Source organism: Mobula hypostoma, chromosome 7 (assembly GCF_963921235.1).
Source record: "Mobula hypostoma chromosome 7, sMobHyp1.1, whole genome shotgun sequence".
NCBI classification, from domain to species: domain Eukaryota; kingdom Metazoa; phylum Chordata; class Chondrichthyes; order Myliobatiformes; family Myliobatidae; genus Mobula; species Mobula hypostoma.
In genome coordinates, this window is record NC_086103.1 from 75929711 (window position 1) to 75952809 (window position 23099).

A 23099-nucleotide genomic window follows, 5' to 3' on the forward strand; every position below is an offset into this window, starting at 1 on the left:
AGTTGCAAGACTGAAGTGTGTAGTTCTGGTTTTCTCACCCAAGGAAACATCAAGTTTTCCATAAAGGGAGAGAATTGTGATTTCTAGGATGATCAGTATTGTGCGAGAAAAAATTGTGTTGGCCAAACCTGATCTTACTAGAGCATGGGAAAATTGCTATGCAAATAAAGAGACTGAATGTGGAAGAATGTTGGGGTAAGAGTGGGGAGAAATTCAAAATAAGGGTTTGATGCCTCAGGATACATGATAAAATATATTGGACTGAGTCAAGAATAATTTTTTTCACTCAAGGAGTATGGTCCATCAGAGGTGCTGGTGCAGGCCAATTGCCTGAATGTATTTACAGAGGCAGACAGATTTTTAAAACACAAAATGCATTCAAGGTATATTAACGGGATGTATGACCTTTCTCCTTATTTCCCTTATTGTCAAAAAACACCAAGCTCTTACTTAAATACACTATTTAATGAAAAACTAAGAATGAAGCTAAACCCCAAGGATACTCCAGTCTATCCTTTAAGAACTGAAATTAAGTCATACTAGTTGCATATGCATAACCTATTTATTAATATCTGATGTTGTGTAACCTAGTTTGCTGTGAATGGTCCTTTTGAATTTCAGTTGCATAATCTCATGACGCAGGCTGAGGGAGTTCCAGTAAGCAGGCAACTACAGTTCCTATTAAAAACTCACTTGGAAGTTTTAATATTTTACTGTTTTACAACGCTGAATCACAATGGATTTAATTTAGCTTTTTTGACACTGATCAACAGAAAAAAATCTTACATATCAAAATGAAAACACATCTCTACAAAGTGTTTAAATTAATTACAAATATAAAACAAAATAATTGATTGTATAAGTATTCATTCCCCCCCACCCCATTAATATAACACACCATATCATCACTGGTGAAGCCGATTGCTTTTAGAAGTCACATAATTAATTACATGGAGATCAGTTTTGGAGACCTGTGTGCAGTCAACATGTTTCAAATAATTGTAGTAAAATACACCTGTGTCTGGAAGGTCCAACTGCTGGTGAGTCAGTATCCTGGCAAAAGCTACACCATGTAGACAAAAGAACATTCCAAGTAACTCTGTGAAAAGGTTATTGAAAAGCACAAGTCAGGAGATGGATACAAGAAAATTTCCAAGTCACTGAACATTCCTTGGAGTACAGTTAAGTCAATCATCAAGAAATGGAAAGAATATGACACAGCTGTAAATCTGTCTAGAGCAGGCCAGTCTCAAAAACTGAGTGACCATGCAAGAAGGGGATTAGTAAAGGAGGCCACCAAGAGACCGATGACAACTTTGGAGGAGTTGCACGTTTCAGTGGCTGAGATGGGAGAGACTGCACACACAACTGTTGCCTGGGTGCTTCACCAATTGCAGCTTTATTGGAAAGTGGCAAAGAGAAAGCCCACTGTTGAAAAAAATTCATATGAAATCTCGGCTGGAATTTGCCAGAGGCACGTGGGAGACTCTGAAGTTAGCTGGAAGAAGGTTCTATGGTCTGATGAAACCAAACTTGAGCTTTTTGTCCATTAGACTAAGCGCTATATTTAGCGTAAGCCAAACACCGCACATCATCAAAAACATGCCATCCCTACCATGTACTGTAAGGCATGGTAGCGGCTGCATCATGCTGTGAGGATGCCTCACTGTAGCAGATCCTGGAAGGCTTGTGAAGGTAGAGGGTAAGATGAATGCAGCAAAATACAGGAAAATCCTGAGGGAAATCTGATGCAGTCTGCAAGAGAACTGCGACTTGGGAGAAGATTTGTTTTTCAGCAAGACAGTGACTCCCAGCATAAGGCTAAAGCCACACAGGAATGGCTTAAAAACAAAGTTAATGTCCTGGAGTGGTCAAGTCAGAGTCTAGACCTCAACCCAATTGAGAATTTGTGGCTGGAGTTGAAAAAGGCTGTTCACTTACAATCCCTATGCAATCTGACAGAGCTTGAGCAGTTTTGCAAAGAATGGGGAAAATTTGCAGTGTCCATATGTGCAAAGCTGATAGAGACCTATCCACACAGACTCAAAGCTGTAATTGCTGCCAAAGGTGCATCCACTAAGTACTGGCTTGAAAGTGGTGAATACTTATGCAATCAACTATTTTGTTTTTTATATTTATAATTAATTTAGATTACTTTGTAGAGATCAGTTTTCACTTTGACGTGAAAGAATATTTTTCTGTTTATCAGTGTCAAAATAAAGTCAAATTACATCCACTGTGATTCAATGTTGTAAAACTATAAAATATGAAAGCTTCCAAAGGGGATGAATACTTTTTATATGCACTGTAATTGCTTTATTTATAGTCAAAGAATCCACGCTATTGCCAAATTAGAGAAGAAACCTACTACAGAAAAAAGAACTGAACATTCAGTTGTTATGTATCGACAGATAACTGAAGGTTTTTGAGTTCTTATTTAAGTACTCCAACCAAAAAAGATTAGTGAAGAAATCAGAACAAACTATATCATCTGTGCTGAGTCTAATGGAATCTAAAGGGAAAGGGGTAAGATCCAGAGAATGCCTGAGAAAAAGGAGAAAACTGGATGGACATTAGCAGTTGTAGTACAATCAAGAAAGAGAGAACATGTTCAGTCAGAAAACCAGCATGATCTTTGGACTGTAAAAGAAATAAAAAGATCAGGTGTATACGTCAACTGGACAAGTGAAAAAGGAAAAGGAGAACTGTGACAAAAAGCCAACACACAAAAATCTAAAGAACAAATCTATGTGTTAGTTGAACAAGTGAGAAAGCAGCTCCCCTCCATCACCACCCTCCTCTGTCTGTCCGAACTAATTCTTACCCAACAGTTTCTCCTTCAGCTCTTCCCATTTTCTCCACACCAAAGGTGTAGGTGTTGGCACTCGCAAGGCTCCACCTATGTCTGTCTTTTCATTGGTTACATGGAACAGCCCATTTCTATGCTTACACTGGTAATGCTCTCCAACCTATCTTCTGCTACACTGACAACTGTACTCATGCTGCTTCCTGTACTCATGCTGAGCTTGTCAATATCATTGACTTTGTCTCCAACTTTCACCCTGACCTCAAATTTACTTGGTCCATCTCTGATGGTTCTCCGTTCCCTTTCTCAATCTCCGTTTCCATCTCTGGAGACAGACTATCCCCTGACATCTTTTACAAGCCTACCGACTCTCACAGAAATGGCAACGGATATTATGAAAGAAGAGGAGTTTTTTTTCTCATCAATCTGCTGTACCTGAGAACATTGAGAGGTGGTCCAAAGAGATTCCAAATCCTAAAAAAGGTCTGAGGACCTGGGTTGAACTTCTGCATATTGAGAATATATATAACCTGCACCTCTATGATAGCATCCATATTTTAGTCACTATGTTGTCTTCTCGTCAAGTCAAAAAGCTGACATATAGAATTGGTAATGACATGGGGATGATATGTAAAATCAGCAGGTGATTAGAATGCCATTAAGCTGTAATTGAATGAACAGACCCCAACACAAACACACTGGAGAAAGGTAGTCAGTTACAAGCAAAAGTATTTTGAGGGCGTCCTTGAAAATGAGGAATGCTTCAAAACAGTGTGGTTGAACTATTCAGGAGTACCAATATAAAACTAAGATGACAGAGGGGTCTGATTCTGGTCCACTGAAGTCAACCTTTATCGATGGCCTGAAACCAGACATTGCCAGAATGGTCAGAATGAATTTAAAACTTTATACAGTGAGTCTGTTGGTACTGCTACACAAGTGGAACAAGACAAGGAAGTTTACAGGTGGAACTACCCACTGACTAAAGAAAAAAAGAACTAAGTCCCTGAAGAAGCATGTCACTAATGTGGTAAAATGGGTAAGCCAGGAAACAAAGGTCAACAGAAACAGGCTCAAGCATCTGCTCCACCAATATTGGAAAACTGTGACCTGATGTATGGTTTTAGTAAATAACTGCTGATTAATAAAAGCAACACTCTGACGTAATCAAATAATTTCAAAGTCAAAAAATGACTAACTCCTTCCTGCAGCCCTTCCTTGCCTTAGGGTGCAAAAAGAAACTGATTGTCTATTGACACTACCAATTTAAAATAGATGTGCTGAATTCTTATTAGATACAGGAGATAAGCTAGTGTGTATAACCAGAAACAGATTTATTTATTACATGTACATTGAAACATGTTGTGAAAGGCGTCATTTACATTAACAACCAAAACAACTTAAGGATGTGCTGGGGGAGGCCCACAAGTGACACCACACATTCTGACACCAACATTGCTTTTCTACAATGTTCAACAAAACAACACAAGCAACAACAGAACACCAGCAAAACAAGCCCCTTTTCTCCCTCCCACCCACATAGACAGTCCTCCAACCCCAGAACAGGCCACCTCTGGGCCTCTGGTGGACTTGCCAATGACAGGACCCTGAACTCCGGACTCACTGATGACAGTACCCAAACTCCAGACTCGCTGACTTGCATAGCTGGGGAGTCACCGACCCTTGTGCTTCTGCCCGCATGGATTTCCAATTGCAGGACCTAATGACTGAGGGGACTTGCTGATGTGGGGATGGGGGGGGGGCCATGAGACCTCACCTCGGCGATCTTCATCCACTTCGCTTGCCAACCCAGCATCCATCCATGCCATGTACTTTTGTCACAAGTGCACTTCGCAGGCCTTCTAACAGAGTGAAGGACTAGACTTGAACCTGACCTCTCACTCCTTTGCATCCCTGTCCCCAAACTCTTAACATGACCTCCAACTCCTCTCCTGTCCCTAAAACCATCCCTATGAACCTAAAACACAATTAAGTTTGAGCCACAAACTCCAGGGAGACTGCAGCTCAGTAGCATCTTGACCAAAAGTCTAAAGTACCACTGACCAATATTCACAAATGTGTTTATGATGGTGGAGCATAGGAATTTGTTCCAACCAAAACAAACCAGCTGAAGTACTGCTTGGTCCTCATCTACAAAAAATATGATTTCAGGTGGGAGACATCTCACAACTTCTCCTTGGAATGGATGTAACGTTTACTCCAAACTCCACCCTTGAGTTTGTGAAGGGCGAAGTTACCTGGAACTTTTTGCAGTTGGTCAAATCTGACTGAACAAATCACCCAATATAGTCAAAAGACAAAAATAACTGTGGCCTGCTAGAAATGGAGCTCCCATGTACTAAGTAGTATCTTGTTAGCAGAATGTTTGAAGAAATGAGGAATTTTAGATTAGATTAGATTATGAGGACACTCAGTCCTCGTTTATTATTTAGAAATGCATGCATTAAAAAATGATACAATGTTCTTCCAGAAAGACATCACAGAAACACAGGACAAACCAAGACTAAGACTGACAAAACCACATAAATATAGCATATAGTTACAACAGTGCAAAGCAATACTGTAATTTGATAAAGAGCAGACCATGGCCACAGTAAAAAAAAAAGTCTCAAGTCCCGATAGCCCTATCATCTCACACAGACGGTAGAAGGGAGAAACTCTCCGTCTCCAAGCGCCGCAAACTTGCCGATGCATTGGAAGCACCCGACCGCAGCCGACTCTGAGTCCATCCGAAAACTTCGAGCCTCCGACCAGCCCTCCGACACTGAGCAACCATCTCTGCCGAGCGCTTCAACCCCGCCCTGACCGCTAAGCAACAAGCAAAGCCGAGAACTCGGGGCCTTCCCCTCCGGAGATTCTGGATCACACAGTAGTAGCGGCAGCGAGACAGGCATTTCAGAAGTTTCACCAGATGTTCCTCCGTGCTCTCATGTCTGTCTCCATCAAATCAGGATTGTGCACGGCACCCTACTTGACAGATAACAGATATCATTCACTGGAGTGGCTGCTGCAAGCTGCGTCGCGCCATCTTCTCCTCCCCTAATGTACAGAATTTTTGTCAAAACTCACAGCTTGGCCTATTATGAAAGCAAATGGCACCTGAAGACTAACAACGGATTATAGGGCTATCAATCAAAGTACTGACAAGTTAACCCTTCTACTGGCAAACCATCAGCCATTTTCAATGCAATAAACTGGTCACATAAGTGGATTACAGTTACTGACAGGGCCAATTGGTTCTGGTCTATACTCCTAGCACCTGAATGCCAACTATGGTTGGCTTTCACAGTCAATGGACAACAATACCAATGGACAAGACTACCAGAAGGGTTCCACAACAGCCTAAACATCTACCATTTAGCCCCAAGAAAACTTCGGAGAGACTTACTTGATTAAACCATCAGAAATATGTGGATGATGTCCTGATTGCAACTTGCACTGTAGACCAGCATTAATGTGATATACTATCCATTAATGCGATTACTTATCCAACAAGGGCCATAAAGCAAGCTTGGACAAGGCACAATTGCAATAAAAACCCAAGTAATTTACTTGGGACAAAGAATTCCTCAAGGTAAACAGGAAATCATCAAGGGCTGCATGAAGGCTATCAAATCAATAAAAACATCTGGAACAGTCAAGTTCCAGATGACTGGTCACTGGTCACCCTAATCACTTCTGGGTAACTGCAATTGAACATGGGTCAATTCATACTGTGAAATTACATAACCACTCAACAATTTGAAGGGCAACAAGTATTCAGATGACCCTATGACTCTCACTGAAGAACAATTGAAGTGTTTCAAATTCTACAGACAATATCATGCACAGCATCATCATTAGGACTCCAACATGGGTAAACCGTTTGCTCTGAATATCAATGAGAAATGCAGGCCCGTAACAGCAGTCTCAACTTGACACATGGGAGACGAACAGCATCCTGTTGGATATTGTTTTGACAAATTGGATAATGTAGCACTAGGATGGGGTTCTTGTTAGCGAGCATTGCAAGCAATGTACCTGGTAATCATGCTGTTTCCAGTACTGTGTTCAATCAAGACTTGAATGTCTGATGTCTTCACCTTATACACATTCTGACAATGAATAGGGCTTCCCAAGTAACAGCTGCTTGTTGGCCCAGATGGTCCACTATTCTTGAGGCACCCAATATCTTCACCCAGCAAGTGAGTCCAGATTACGACCGTGGTTGTGCAAGTATAATAACATGCTAAGAAGATGCAAGCCACCACAAGAAATGTCCTCACGGAACCCAGATTTGACTCTGTTCACAGATGGATCCTCGATGGTTGAAGGAGTTAGAATGGCTGAATAGATTTACTGTCTCTGAAAACGAAGTGCCGGCGTCAGGAAATATAGCTCCCAGCTGCCTGTAAGCAGGCAAACTTCAAGGTGTATAATTTATACCTTCTTTGATAATAAATGTGCTTTGAATCTTGGCACCTCCGCACAACAGGCAGAACTGAAAGCTCTGAATGAAGCCTGTAAGATGACAGACTAAAGATCAGCTAACATCTACACAGATTCCCCAATTACTTTTGGTGTGCTGGATTTTCATGGAGACAATGGGAATTTCTTATAGCTGTAGGAACCCTTATCAATTATGGCCAGTTGGTACAATAATTAATGGATGTTACACAATTGCTGCCATTAGTGGTAGTATTAAAATGAAAAAGCATTTTGTATTGGACACATTTGAAAGCCCTGGAAATGTAATAGCAGAAGAGGAAACAAAAAGGAATAAAAATAATAAGTAAAGTGAATCTGACAACTAAAGCTGTGGGAACAAACTTGAACTCTCCACCAGAAAAATATGCAGAATATTTGAGAAATGCAAGATCATTGCTTTGACAAAGAGAAGTGGTCCTGGATGGAGAATGGCAGGAAATTAAACAACTATGGAGCATGGAGATATGGTACTAGTCACAGACTGTAGTCCCAACCACATTACTTCCATATCAGGTACAACAGATACATTCCCTAGGATATACTGGAGTAGAAAAAATGACCAGTAGATTCTCCCAATGATGCTGAAATCCAAAGATCAGATCACAACCCCAACAAACATTGGAAAGGTGCATAACACGCCAGGAAAAGGATTCCCGGAGCAGCAGAAAAGTTACAATTGAGTGCATTGGCCCCACCTGAGCCAAATTTTTGTAACTAAGTGGATTACATTACGTTATTAGAAAATCCCAAGGATACTCGGATATACTGGTAACAATGGACAACTTGTCAAGGTTGATAGAGGCTAATGTAGCATGGACATCCACTACCCAGACAGACAGCAAAAATTCTGATCAAGATACATTCCTATATCTGGATCGCCATGTCACGTTGACTCTGACCAAGGGACACTTCACTGGAACTGTGTCAGGCATTATGCCAACTGATAAATATCAAATGATCCTTCTGCTGTCTACATCATCCAGAATCATCATCAGGACACACCTCAGAATGCTCACCAGTGTTATACATTCTTGTAGACATTACAAACATGCACTCTTCCTTAAATGATTTTCAACATTACCATCCAACAATGACAGCTTTACATCCTTGGTTCACCACTTTCAAGGAAACGACTGTGCCCCGGTACATGTACTTCAATGAACATTTAAGAAAACATCGGTAACCATAAGACTTGCAACTCATTCTTGACTTCCAAAGAATCCTCTGGACAGTATCATCTCTAGATCTAACAACACCTTACCTTTGTGACTAATGTGTGTGGGTATGAATCCAAAGAGTCACTATAATCAGTCTATATTTGGAGCAAACAAACCAGGAATGGGCTAGCAAAAATAATCTCCAGGAAACCCGGAATTTTGCTTGGAAACTTTCTCTCAATTATTGACTATCAGTCAAACATTCATCGATTCCAAATGATCAATGAAAGATACTGTAAACCTCAACTATCAATAGGTACTCACATCAAAATTGTGTGCCTCATTGGGGCTTGTGAAAGACTGATGAGAGTCGAATACCCGCAAAGTGGACTGCAGCCTATCTTGGGATGCTGGGAAGTTGTTCGGGTTCACCAGAGTGCATGTGGGACTTTCGTTTTTGGATTCAGGCATTATATTCTGTGACCGTTGTTGGGATAATGAATTAATAGCAAAGTTTTCTTTCATCGCATGTTCAGGTAATCCAGTTCCCATAAAAGCTTTCTTATCTGTATTTGTTGAATCTTGGGCAAAATTTGTAGGCTCCACAATCGGTACATCAGAAACTTTGCCAGAGTCAGTAGTTGGCAAACTCTTTTTGCTCTGAGGATTCAAAGAATCTGCGTTAGAAAATTGCACTCCACTTAGCCTAGCTACAGCACCACCAGCAGCAGCAATTGGCACAAAAGGCTTCCCATGTATTGGTTCATCCTGGACAACTAAGGTCCTGCCATTCTCTTTGGTATATGTGGCATAGCGCAAGCCTGCTTGTGGTTGAGGTACAAAACGTGATCGATCTGAAGCACTGTCAGCATTTCCCCAAGACAAATCCCCAATTCTCTTGGAGTCAAAGTTTCCTTGTTCCACATCAGGGATGTCGTTCTTTGGCAGACTGGGGCCATTGCCTCCAGCACCCAATGCACAAACACTGTTGTCAGACTCCAATTCTTCTTTGTCTTTCACTTTTTTTTGTACAGGTTGATTCTCTCCATCAGCTGCATTTTTTCTTCTACGACTATCTTTATTTTTATCTAAGGAGAAAACACAGACTTTGTCATTATACACTTGCAACCGTACAACACCTCTGATTTAAATTAATCGCATAGACATTCTCAATGATTTACATTAGTAACTGAAATTTTAAATAGTAAAATGTGATATTCATTTCATTACTCAAACTTAATAACAGTATTTCAATATTACATTAATGCTTCCTCATATTAAATAATCTGTAAAATAAAGCAACTCTACTGCTTATCGACTTCAACTTCAGTTTTCATTATATTTACTGACAACTACAAACATAAATAACTTACACAAATAGGAAAATTTTAAATGCCGAGGCAAAAAAAATCCTAAAACTGAAGCCCCACAGTACTTTTGATGAGTACAAGACATACAATAAGTATAATTTAGAGGAAGGTGAGTAAATGCTAATTAAAACACTGGAGTTGTATTTTCCTGAATAATGACTACCAAAACACAGATTAAAAAAAAACACAAGAGGATCTACAGGACAACCAAATTTTTCTATCTTCACTGAGCACCTCATATATTTATATTAGTGATTGTAGTAAATGTAATGGACAAAGAACATGAATCCCCATTTGTAAAATGTATTTCCTTTTTGGCCTCAGTTCCCTGTGTACATGCCAGTCTAGCAGGAGGTCCAAGCACAGGCAATTCAATAATATTGATGTAAAAGTCTTTTGGTTTGACAAGATGAATCCCACACGTTCCCTCACTCCAAAGCTTCCTAATGCTAGAACTGTTATTTTCAAGAGGATATTGTCTTACCATTCTCATCACCTTTACTTGGACTATAAGGTGGACTGCCCTCAGCCCCCTTCTTCCGTCTATTTCTGGAGTTTTGGGTAGCTTGCTTTTGAGGAACCTGTCAAAATTGAAAATTAACAATGGGCATACGCAAGGATTTTCTCTCTCAAAAATCCGTCAAGATAAATCACAAACAAATACAAGTACTAAATTGTCCAACAAGTTTCTTTACTGCAGGCTCCTTCGCATTTCCTCCAAATAAGGGCTACAGAGAACAAAGTCACACTCATCTTGGAAAAAGAAAAATTAAAAAAACAAGGATTTCTTTTTTTGGAAAAAAAATCCTGTTATATAACTAATTATGCCAGGTTATTCTGCTTTCCATTTTAATTATTTTATTAAATAGCAAATCAGCATATTTATTACAATATATTGAATATAGAAAAAATGTTACATTTTTTAATGTATTCCCCATCACCTAAGTACAGTGTTTCTCAAACTTTTTTCTGCTTGTGGTCCATGTGTGACTCATTCAAGTCTTGTGGCCCCCCCCCCACCCTCTGTAGTCTCCATTGTTGCTAAAGTTTTATTGAGTCAACAGTACTGATTATTCGAATATACAGTCAATATTTATGTTTTAACAGGTTATAGGTATTATATGTTAAATATGTTACAAGTATATATGAAAAGTAAAAATATTTCTGAATAGGATACTTTATTTATAACATATATAATATTCTTCCAACCAGCAATGAAAAAGCACTTAATATTGTTACTTTGGGTATTTAGTAAGACCCTTGTGACTAATGCAGACTAGTGAGTTTCTGAATATCTTTAACCAAGGTACAACCAGATGATCAAAGATCACCTCTTTTCATAACACTGAGATGGCTTCAAGCTTTTGATAGCAAGTGAACAACTTGACTAAATCCACATTCAACTAAATAAGAGATGGAAATCCAATTAAAGACAACTCCCAGTGCTATGAAAACCTATTTTGAATATCACTAGTTATCCAGAAATTTTGCTTGCTGTGCTTGAAATCTGCTTGAGATGGTATATTACTCTGCAGCTCAGTAAGACATCCTTGCAATGTGGCGTCAACATCACTCACATTCACTCCAAATGGATCCACCACCCAATCTGGAATATGCATCTCCAGCAGGTCTCTAAACCGAAGTTCTATATCAGTGTGCCGTTGATTCAAATGATCAAGATAGACATCATCTTGCAATTCTATTTTAAGAGTGACCAGTGAGTAGACTCGATATAACATTAGTAAAGTCGAAGAATTATTAGTATGATCTCATGTGAAAAAGTTTCAATATTAAATATACATGTAGGAATAAAACAAGCTTTTTTAGGCAGTTCTCAGATACATGTCACAAATATGTTATAAAAATATGATTATTTATGCAAATCCTATGTGACAATAAAGAGCGTGTACTCACTGAGAAAAGCAAATTGAACTTACTTTCAATATATGACAAGTATCAGGGATCACCTGGAAGTTGTAGTGGCAGATAGTGATGCAATGGTAGACTACACATGCTCTTGCCTCTCTGCAGTTTAGCCATTTCTGACAGACAATCTACTGCAGTAACTACAGCCTTCATGACACATTTTAAGTAAGTATTTTAATACACACAGGTCAGTGGAAGGCAAACAGAACGAGCCTCCTGCTGCACGCTCAGTGATTTGCCTTGCTGCGGACAACCCATCCAATCTTCAGCTTGTTTGAGATGCTCATAACTATTTTAATTAGAATACTACTGCACGGGCCATGCCAGGCTTTCCATATATTAATCCCCTTCTAATAAGGGTTTAGATAGGGAAAACCTGGCAACTTGCGACGGCCTTTCAGTTGGAATTACACATGGATGGTTTCCTATTAACATGTAATTATCCATAATAAAATAATCATAATCACTAACTGGTGGAGCACGTTGCAGGGTATTCTGGTGGGTCACACCCACCTGCTCACTATATAATCAGTGATTTGAAGGTGGAAGTGGAATGAGGCTCAGTGGGCCATCCAGCAGGGTGTGAATGGTGCTTTGTGAGTGGTCAAGCAGGAGCAGTGATAACCCCTCTTTCCACACACAGACTAAGCTGGTCTGCTGCCTCAAATGCATCATCTAGCATATTTTATATTTTCCCATTTTTTTCCCTTTCAGAGTTCCAATTAAATTTCATAAATTCATTTGCATTTTATGTATACATTTTATTAATATTTAATTGTAACGGTTAACTTATCAAGGCCTATTCAGAAACTCTTGACGTCCCCAGTTTCTTGTTTTTTACTTGAGGCCCCTATGAAATTTGGCAGGGTCCCCTGGGGGGATGAGGAGCTATGTGGCCCATGTTGAGTACCACTGTCCTAGCACAAAGCACCAATACATCCAGTGGGTGCGACAGTTTACATCCCAGGTAACTCGTTTGAAACAAGGACCTGGTGTGGGCTGGGAAACGAGAAAACTTCATGTGGTGGACCAAGTTTCAGTATTACTTCCCTATGGTTAGGATAGATAGTACACGCACAGGACCAAGTCTTCACTTAAAGTAACAGAAAAGGGAGCAACCTGCAAAACACTCACCATTGATGAATTGCTCTCACTTGTCCCAAAGTTTTTAGGCATTATCCCAGTTTCCCCTTTCACTGACTGGAGTGTTTCATCCACAAGTGTAACGTAAATCCGCATAGGATCAATAGACTTTCTCAGCTGCTCCTGTTAGAAAAGGCATGTAGAAAAATGGAAGCAAATGTATAGAAGAGTTGTACTTCTCCCTCCTCCTAAATCATCCAATTTCTATCTATAATTTGATATACTTTTCCAGAATGACAAAGATGTTCAGGATCGGCTGGTGGCGCAACGACATCGGCGCCGGAACCGGGAGCGGAGGTTCCCGGGTTCGAAACTAGTCGGGTCCACCCCCGAGTACGCTTTCCAACCGTGCCGGGTTGAGTGTCGAGATCGCAACTCGACCTCATAAAATAAAAGGAAAATACTGCGAAAATGTCTGTGTGAGGACTGGTGCATCACACAGTCTCTCTCTCTCTCTCTCGCTCCGCGCCTTGTAAAAAGCCATGAAAAAGACATCAGCACGGACGCACGCACGGACTCACATGCACATGCCAAAAAAACCACAGATGTTGAATATATCCTAGACTATGCCAGCTATATTTTACAATCATTTTATTTATTGATTCAGTGTTATCATTCATTTTCCTTTCTCAACTTGCAGCCTTAAAAATACAATCCCTATAAAAATTTTTAACAAGGAAAATGAGGACAAAGATTTCTTTAGTGTTGACATCAATTACTTTATTCACACTTTCTTACAACAGATTCTCACAAGACTCAAAGTTGCTCGAAATAAAAGCACAACCTCCTCCAGCCAAAGAAATTGAATTGTCCTAAACAATACCAAAAATTCAAATCAATAGATTAGACATCAAAGGAAAAGCTAACAACAAATATGCAAGTTTAAAGTCAGCACATTATACCTGTTCTGTTGTAACTACTATGGTGCGTGAACTTGGGTCATGATGTGCAACAACTGCAAGGATCCACTCTTCTGTGGAATCTGGTTGGTAGATCTTCACCTTGTGCCCCTGCAAATTGTATGGACCTAACAGAAATAATAGTATACTAAAGTCAAAGTTACATAATTATAGAAGGCACAAAAACATTTCCATTAATCAAATTATACTAGAGCAGTAAATAAAAGGAAGCAAATGGCAACCACCTAAAATGTGTACTGAATCTTATCGCTAAGGAAAACTTTAGTTAATACTGCTGACTACTCTAATGTGGATTCTGAATTCAAGGTATTTTAATACTACCTACAGTACTGTGCAAAATTCTTCGGCACGTAAAAAAAAATTCGATAAAGCAGAGATGATTTCAGAAATAATGAAAAGAAAAGTTTCTAAATATCAAAAAAAAACATAAAGAGCAGTAAACAATAAAAAAATCAAATCAATATTTAATGATGCAAGATGATCACCATCATTCTATGCTCACTGTTGTAAGAATTGATGACTTGAAGGTTAAAATGTCACATCTGGTACACCCTCGCCTTTTAGCTTGGTTGTCCTTTACCCAGTTTGATTCCTTCTACAACCGTTTATGTTTCAGTTAATCAGTTTAGTTCATTCAATTCATGTCATTGATCACTAGCATTCAGTTTGTTATTTTTGTTTAATCATGCACTGGGCTATATACCTACAAAGTAATTAAGATTTTTATTTGAAAAGTGGGGTCTATTACTTAATATGTTAATTTCTTTACCAAATACAAAAATTTGTGTAACTTTTTTTTGGAAAATTAATGTTTGGAAATCTAAAATTTGCTCTTTTCTACCAACACACTAATGTAGATGACAAAAAAAAATAAGCATCTGGAACAAAATTTATATTTAAAAAATCTAGGGTGCCTAACATTTTTGCACAGTACTGTATAAAATATCATTTATAAAACACTTCAGAGCAGGAAAAATTGTTACGTTAGAGGAATACAATGCCATTTATTTTGCTTCAGAGAATTCAGGAATGAGACACCTTGACACGAAGAAATCTGCAGATGCTGGAAATTCAAGCAACACACAAAAAATGCTGGTGGAACGCAGCAGGCCAGGCAGCATCTATAGGAAGAGGTACAGTCGACGTTTCGGGCCGGGACCCTTCGTCAGGACTAACTGAAAGACCAGGTTGGAGGAACAGGTGGAACTCAACTCTAGAAACTGAGTCAAGTAAAAAGAAACAGACCATGTCAACCATTAAGTACCTCAATATACCAATCGCATTTCACACCTTATGGTTGTAGCCCTCTGAATTTTGGTGTTCAAGTGCTCAATGAAGTTTTACTTAAAATGTTGTGAGAAAGTCGGCCTCTATAACCCACTCAGGCAATGTTTTTCCAAATTCCAACCAACATCTGAGCAGGAAGGTTCTTCCTCAGATTCCCTCTATACCTCAACCCAATCCAACACCTCTGATTTCAGACACCTCATATAATGAAAAGCTTTCCACTATCTACTCTATGACCCTGTTTGTTTTATATTTGTCTATCAGGTACCTCTGCAGCCTCCTCTTTCCAAGGAAAGCACATCCAGTCTAAAAAGGTCTGTCCTCACAACCAAAATATTCCACCCCCGCAACATCTGGGTGAATCTCCTCTGCACTCTCTCCAGTGCAGTCATGTTCTTCCTATGAAGCAACAAGACTAATATCCAGAACCCCAGCTATGGTCTAACCAATGACTATAAATCACAATCAGACTTATTATCTGCAACCCATGTCATGAAATTTGCTGTTTTGCAGTACACAGTACAAACATTAAAAATTATTATAAACTGCTATAAATAATCAATTAATGCAAAAGAGGAAAAGGAACGTAGTGCTCATGGTCCATTCAGAAGTAAAGTTGTAACATAACTTCCCTTCCCTGTGTATATATTATTTGCCCTGCCAATGTATTCTGTATGCTTTTGTTTTAATACCAAGTGATCCAGCTTTGCTGTTACATTGATTTGTACACTGAGGTTCCTGCATTCCTCAATACTTCTCAGGGACCTACCATTCATTGTGCATGTACTAATCTTATTAATCCTGCTAAAGTGGTTTACCTTGAACTCATCAGTCTTAAATTCCATATGTTTACCTTAATAAGTTATCAATAACATTCTGAAACACAAAACTAACTTCTTCACTATTAAATTACTTTCAAATAATCTGCAAACTTACAAACTATATATTCTATGTGCATGTACAAATCTTTAATGAAAATTACAGACAACAAAGGTTTTAGTACCAATCCCTGTGATGCACAAATGCTCAAAAGGCTTCCAATCACAAAAGCAACCTTCCACCATCATCCTTTCTATTACCAAGACAACTCTGAATCCAACTTGACAACTTGCCTTGAATCTCATGGGCACGAACTTTCTGGATCTGTCTCCCTGTGGGATGTTACTCAAGTCCACGTGGACCACAGAGACCACAATGATTTCTTGTTACCAATACATTTTGTTACCTTTTCATACAATTTGAATAAATTGTTCATAAAGGATCTTCCTTAATAAAGTCACACCGACCATCCTCGATTAATCCCTATTTTTCCAAGTGTAGATTAAACCTGTCCCTCAGGATTTTTACCAATAGCTACCAGTGATTTCAGACTCAGAAGCCTGTAATTACCTCATTCTTACTGCATTCTTGATTACAGGTTACAGCTATCCTTTCCAACTCTTAAACAATACCTCTTGCCATTCATATTTTCTTAGTCCCTTTGTCTATTATCCATCTGTGTACAAAGTGATTTGAACTGCTTTCTATGTTCAAGCACAACTACAAGAACATATTTTTAATGCAAGTTAAATTGTATCAATGTTACTGGAAGAATAAAAGATTCATTATAGTACTTGTTGGGGAAGAGGTGGTTAAATCAAGATCCTGCCCAATGAGACCTTTTAAGTTAATTTACTACCCAAATTTTCAAACTAAATGAACAATAAACATGTTGGTAATATATATGAATAAAATAACTGCATTTTAGCAAAGTGTATCAAAGTTAAAAGCAATAAAAATTTACATCTCACTTTTTTCAAAGAATCAGAAATTTGTTTCCAATACGAAGATTTTTTATAAAATAAATAACCTTTATAAGTTAGAATACTTATATCATTTGCCCACAATACCTCTTATGATTTCTTGAATTTTTTTCTCTTTTATCCAAGATTTCATTGCTTCCTGGAGCTTTGGATTATCCTGAACAACGGGATGCTGGCTGTCAGCATCCTCCTTCAAAAACAAATATAAATATTACAGGTGAGGTGAGGGATGAAGTGAACAGACGTCTTGAAATAAGGTTGAAGAGACCATATCTACTGAAAACCACTATTCCGTATTCTGCATATTTGCAGATGTATATTTAAATGAGCACAACACTGCTGCTGCTCTTTTATAAACACAAGATTCTGCAGATATCGAAAATACAGAATAAAACATACAAAATGCTGGAGGAACTCAGAAGGTTAGTGTTGCATCCGACTGTTTAATTATTTTCTTTGCAGTCTAATATTTAATTATCTGCTTGTATTTTAAGTAGTTCTTATATGCATATAACAGTTTAATATGCCTCCAGTGGCTATATAAAGTATAATTCTGGAAAACTCAGGAAGCTTCTTTGTTCTCCATTATTTGAATAATTGTTTTCTCACTGGTTAACTTGGTATTGGAGTATTTGAATAATTTGAACAGGAGAGTGACACACACACCAGGGGAGGATTATCATCCAGGGGATGGTAAGAGAAGATGTGTAGTCACCTGGCCTCTGCAAGATAGGTATCAGTCCACCAGACTATTAAAGACACCACAGGCTTAGATTTCCACTCATTACCATTTGTTGTTCAATGGAAAACAACAGTAACTCCTCAAAACTGATAATTCACCATCTCCCACATCACTGCTCAAGATATCAAACTATTTCTGTAACGATATCAATCTGCATATAATTCCCACAGCCTGGAACATTAAATTCTGACTTGAAATGTTATGTTTTAACTATGAATTGAGCAAAAGACAACTAGATGAACATTCTGACAAATATTTCTTTTTCAGCAAACTACCCTAAGTACCTTGTCTCACTACTAATCTGTTGACCTCTTACTCTGCCACTGAGTTCAAAGAAAATTGCTTGAGCATCTATTTATTTCTAGGTTCATTGCAATCCCAAAGACTTCACCCATGATGTATCACTTGTCTGGTGATTTGGAACTTGTGCTTATCAGAAGAGATAACATTTTAACCCTTGGCTTGCAGACACAGTCATTATATTAAAGAACCTCATCTTCCTTCTTGTTCTATTCTGTGCTACCCACAGTTCTCATTTTTAACTTTAGGCCTAATTTAAAGGCTGGAAATACTTAATCTTCTTTTCCCCCAGTTTTTAAAAGTACTATTTCTCAAAAAGATTTCTATAAGTTTTCAGTTACTTTTTCCTATTCCTTTCCTGCTGCTTCATTTAAGAATCAAATTTGCATTTTCTGTTTCCTGCACCATTTTTAATATCCATTTCCCCAACAGGGAATTTCACTTGTTCAGTTATCAAGGGCGAAACCTCGCTTTTCTATTTATTTCAGACATGAAATTTACTTCTGGCTCTTTTATTCTTCAGTTTCAATTTTAATAGTATTAATATAATGGAAATTTGCAAAATAATTGTCCAGCACCATTTTCAAAGTTAAAAGAGAGGCAAGTTATACTGCAGAAGAAAGGAGCACTGCACAACTGATGAACTTCTGTATCTGAAGAAGCAGAAGCTTTCTCTGAAACGACACATTAATTCAGCTGTGTTGACAGTATCTTTATGCTATTATAGCTTGGGGAGTTGGAGTTTGGAGTCTGTACATCTTTCCCGTGGAATGCGTGGGTTTCCTCTAGGTGCCCCGGTTTCCTCTCATAGTCCAAAGACATACAGGATAGTAAGTTAATTGGTCATTGTAAATTATCCAGTGATTACATTAGGGTCAAATCAGCGATTATCAGGGGTTGCTATGCAATGCAGCTTGAACAGCCAGAACGGCATATTCCGCACTGTATCTCTAATAAATAAAAACTCCAACTGATCTGTCATAAACACAAGCATGCTGGGCAATTTTCACTGACTGTTCCTCCATTCCCATAGTTTTAAGCTTTCATCTGAACTTCAATTTCGTTTCATGCAAGGGTCACAATGTCAAAAACCAAGTATTTCTCCTCTAATAAAACGCACTGAAAACTGGACATGTTAAAACATATTCCTTCCAAACATGGAGAAAGAACTGAATTGTACTCACAAAAGTTGCCCTGTCAGTTTTGTTTCAGGTAGGCATATTAGTACAGGTTGAGTATATCATATCAGAAACACTTGGGACCAGAAGAATTTCGTATTTTTCTGTATTTTGGAATATTTTATGAGATAGCTTGGGATCACTATAATTTCTGACTCTGAATTTACATGCCAAGCAGTCTTTATCTTACACTTGTTCATCACACGTATGTACTGATGCAGTCGTTCAGCACATTAAGATTTTCATCAGCCATGATCTAGGCAAACTCAATGAACTTCTGTGCTGCTTCTCAGCAGATGTGTTATCAGCTCAAATCCTGAAAAATTTGATGCTGTGGCTTTTCTTAAATTTCTGCAATCACCCTGCTGAATATTCACAATTACCTTCAATTTTCAGTTCACCATGATAGATCTTCATTTGTTCCATGATCAGCATACCATTAAGTGGTATATGTTCACTCTAATGCCAATAAATCCACTCTTTCAATATATGATCAAAATCTTCATTTTTGCCTCATGCAGTTTTCTATTTTTCATTAACTTTTGCTCATTACATATGTGAGGTCGCTTCTCAGATCTGCCTGTGGTGTACAGAGACCTGTACATCGACTGGGAGCCTTCCCAGTGTCTTCTGGAATTTTCCATTTGTGATATGTCAGTGCTTAAAATAATTTTGGATTTCAGAGCTTTTCAGATTTTGGAATTTCGGGTAAGGGGTACTCAATCTGTGCTTCAACAGGCAAATTACTATGAAGTCAAAGTTTAAATAAACATGGGAAATCATAAATAAATGTGAGAAATCATCAGAAAAAACAAGCTCATTTTCTAATATGTAGAATGCAATTCTAAATAAAATAAAATTTTCATGAACACCAAAATTTACAAAGTTTGTTTACATACAGTGCTTCGTAAAAGTATTCAGCCCCCAACCTTCTGTTCATGTAAATGAGTATTACAACGACGGATTTTAATCAACTTAATTGATCATTTTTATTTATGAATCACATGCTCCTTCCCCCCCCCCAAAGAGAGGGAAAATTGTAAAGCATGAAAAACTAAAAATTCAAAATCTGAAATGTCAGTAGGTCAAAAGTAATTTTGCAAGGAGGAATGGGCAAATCTTGCTCCATCATGTTGGGCAAAGTAAATAGAGACTTTTGCTCAGTACTTTCTTAAATCATCTCTTGCAGCTATTACAACCAGTAGTCTTTTTGGGTAAGTCTCTATTTACTTTGCCCAACATGATGGAGCAAGATTTGCCCATTCCTCCTTGCAAAATTACTCAAGCTGTGCAAGGTTAGTTGGGGAGCCGGGGTGGACAGCAAACTTGAGGTCTTGCCAGAGATGTTTGATTGGGTTAAGGTCAGGACTCTGACTGGGCCACAAAGGGCATCAATTTTCTTCATTTGAAGCCACTCTATGGTTACTCTGACAGTGTGCTTTTGGTAGTTGTCTTGCTGAAAGACAAACTTCCTTCCCAGTTTAAGATTTCTGGCGGAGGGTAGCAATTCTTTTATCCAGGATCTCTCTGTATTTAGCAGCATTCATTTTCCCATCAATCCTGACTAGATTTCCAGTCCCTGCTGCTGAAAAGCATCCCAATAGCATGATACTACCTCCATCATACTTTACAGTAGGGATGGTGTAACCTGGCTGAATTTAGATTTACATTACACGGACCACTTAGAGTTGAGGCCAGAAAGTACCACTTTAGTCTCATCCAACTACAAGACTGCCTTCCACATCATTAAAGTATCATCTAAGACAGCGGTCCCCAACCACCAGGCCGCGGACCGGTACTGGGTTGCAAAGCATGTGCTTCCGGGCCACGAGGAAACAATATGATTTGGCGATATGAGTCAGCTGCACCTTTCCTCATTCCCTGTCACGCACTGTTGAGCTTGAACGCACGCGAGGTCATTACACAGGCGTCATCCATGTCAGTGCAGGAAGGAGGTCAACTCCTCGAGCTTGCAAATGACGGCGGGCTGAAAAGTAAGTTTGACATAACATCTCTGCCGGCATTCTGTATCAAAGTCAAGGCTAAATATCCTGAGACAGCCACAAAAGCACTGAAAACATTGCTTCAATTTCCAACGCATCTCTGTAACAAAAACAACAAAAACTAAATTGTGGAATAGACTGGACATAAGGAACCCCGTTCGAGTATCGCTGTCTCCCATCACCCCTCGATGGCACCGTCTTGTTGCAGGGAACAAGTATCCAGCCCGGGGCTCCCACTGATTCAGCGATATTGGTGTGTTGCAATGACTTTATATGTTCATACGGGGAAAATATTTGCTGTGTGTTTAATATCCAAACGTTACTTAAAATGTTATGATGCTATTGACTTAAGTGACTTATATAACCATATAACAATTACAGCACAGAAACAGGCCATCTCTGCCCTTCTAGTCCGTGCCGAACGCTACTCTCACCTAGTCCCACCGACCTGCACTCAGCCCACAACCCTCCATTCCTTTCCTGTTCATATACCTATCCAACTTTTCTTTAAATGATAATATCGAAACTGCCTCTACCACATCTACTGGAAGTTTGTTCAACACTTACTTCAAGCTCCCCTGTCCTCCCCTGATAACTGACTTATCACTATATTCATGCCAGGAAAATATGCGCTGTGTGTTTAATATTAAATTCGTTAGATAAACCCTTTTAGAAACAAAATTGAGTATATTAGCCACTTATCACCTATATTCTGGTCATGATTAACACCCCCCCCCACCCTGCAAACAGAATCGCCAAAAACGATTTGTAGAAAAAAAAAATCAGTACGTACACGCATGTGCAAGTCATGTATGCGCACTGGTGCCCGCACAAGGATTCATGGTCATTGTAGTTTCTCTTGGGGTAAAGAATGTATTTGACTGCTACACTTGTCCGTTGGCAACCCTCCCCCCGGGGTAGGCTGGTCTGCAAGAATATTGTTAATAATAAACCGGTCTGCGTTGCAAAAAAGGTTGGGGACCCCTGATCTAAGAGACGCTTTGCAAAGTCTTTACGGGCAAGGATATGCGCTTTTTTTAAAGCCAGGGCTTTTTCCTTGCCACTCTTCCATAAATACCCTTTTTGTGCAAGCCCTGAGAGATTGTGGAGCCATGAACTTCATCTACAGTTGCAGTCACCGACTTCTGCAGCTCACTCAAAGTGACTGTTGGCATTACGAAGCGCCATTCTTCTTCAGTGACTAAGTTCAGGGGGTGCCCTGACCTAGGCAGTGTGGCTGTGGTTTCATATTTTTCCACGATGGACTACACTGAGCTCCAGGTATGTTCAGTACCTTTGAGATGGTCTTGTACCTTAACCCAGATTTGTACTTCTCTATTATCATTTTCCGTCGTTGTAACAGTCATCTACAGGAACAAAAGGTTGGGGGCTGAATACTTTTACAAAGCACTGTATGTAAACATACAGTGTTTGAATGTTGTTTTGTCTTCGTTTTGGTTTTGTCTGTTGAAAATTTACCATGCTGTTGGATTTTGGGGGGGGGGCAGGGGGGAGGTTATTTATTCAGGTGATCCTCCAATTTTCTACATCAACAAATTAGTGAGTTGGTATGGTAATATACAGTGTTGCACCCGAGGAATATAAGCGTAGTAATAACAAAGGGAATGAATGGTTTTTCAGCTTCACAAATCTGCTTTTAATTTTTAGTTAATTGTTGATAGGTTTAGAAATTTTTCTTTTGATTTGTCATGAAGCATAATGCTCAAAAATTCCTATTTTATATTTTAAATTTAGAAACTAAGAGTGAAATGTGAAAGTAGTTGTGAAGGTACTTTTTCAAGGCACTGTATCATTAAAAGACAAGACCATGACTTATAAATCTATTATAGTGGATGGAGAATTATTAAGAGTTACAACATTCAGAATATAAAGTCTTCAACTAAAAAAACCTTTGCCATAAAAAGGTTTTCATTAGTTCAAGTCACGGAATTATGATTAAAGGTTCTAATGCCTTTA

General features: G+C 38.8%; 1 protein-coding gene across 2 annotated transcripts in view; it reads right to left on the bottom strand.

Annotated features, from left to right (window-relative positions):
- LOC134349392 (lysine-specific demethylase 3B-like) overlaps nucleotides 1–23099 on the bottom strand; it is a 130421-nt gene that overhangs the window by 80088 nt on the left and 27234 nt on the right. For both annotated transcript variants that reach the window (XM_063053623.1, XM_063053622.1), the window contains exons 4-8: nucleotides 16987–17089; nucleotides 13793–13917; nucleotides 12882–13013; nucleotides 10306–10402; nucleotides 8776–9539 (exon numbers count right to left, since the gene is read on the bottom strand). In XM_063053623.1, coding sequence (XP_062909693.1) covers nucleotides 8776–9539; nucleotides 10306–10402; nucleotides 12882–13013; nucleotides 13793–13917; nucleotides 16987–17089 — 1221 coding nt within the window. The remainder of the gene's footprint in view (nucleotides 1–8775; nucleotides 9540–10305; nucleotides 10403–12881; nucleotides 13014–13792; nucleotides 13918–16986; nucleotides 17090–23099) is intronic.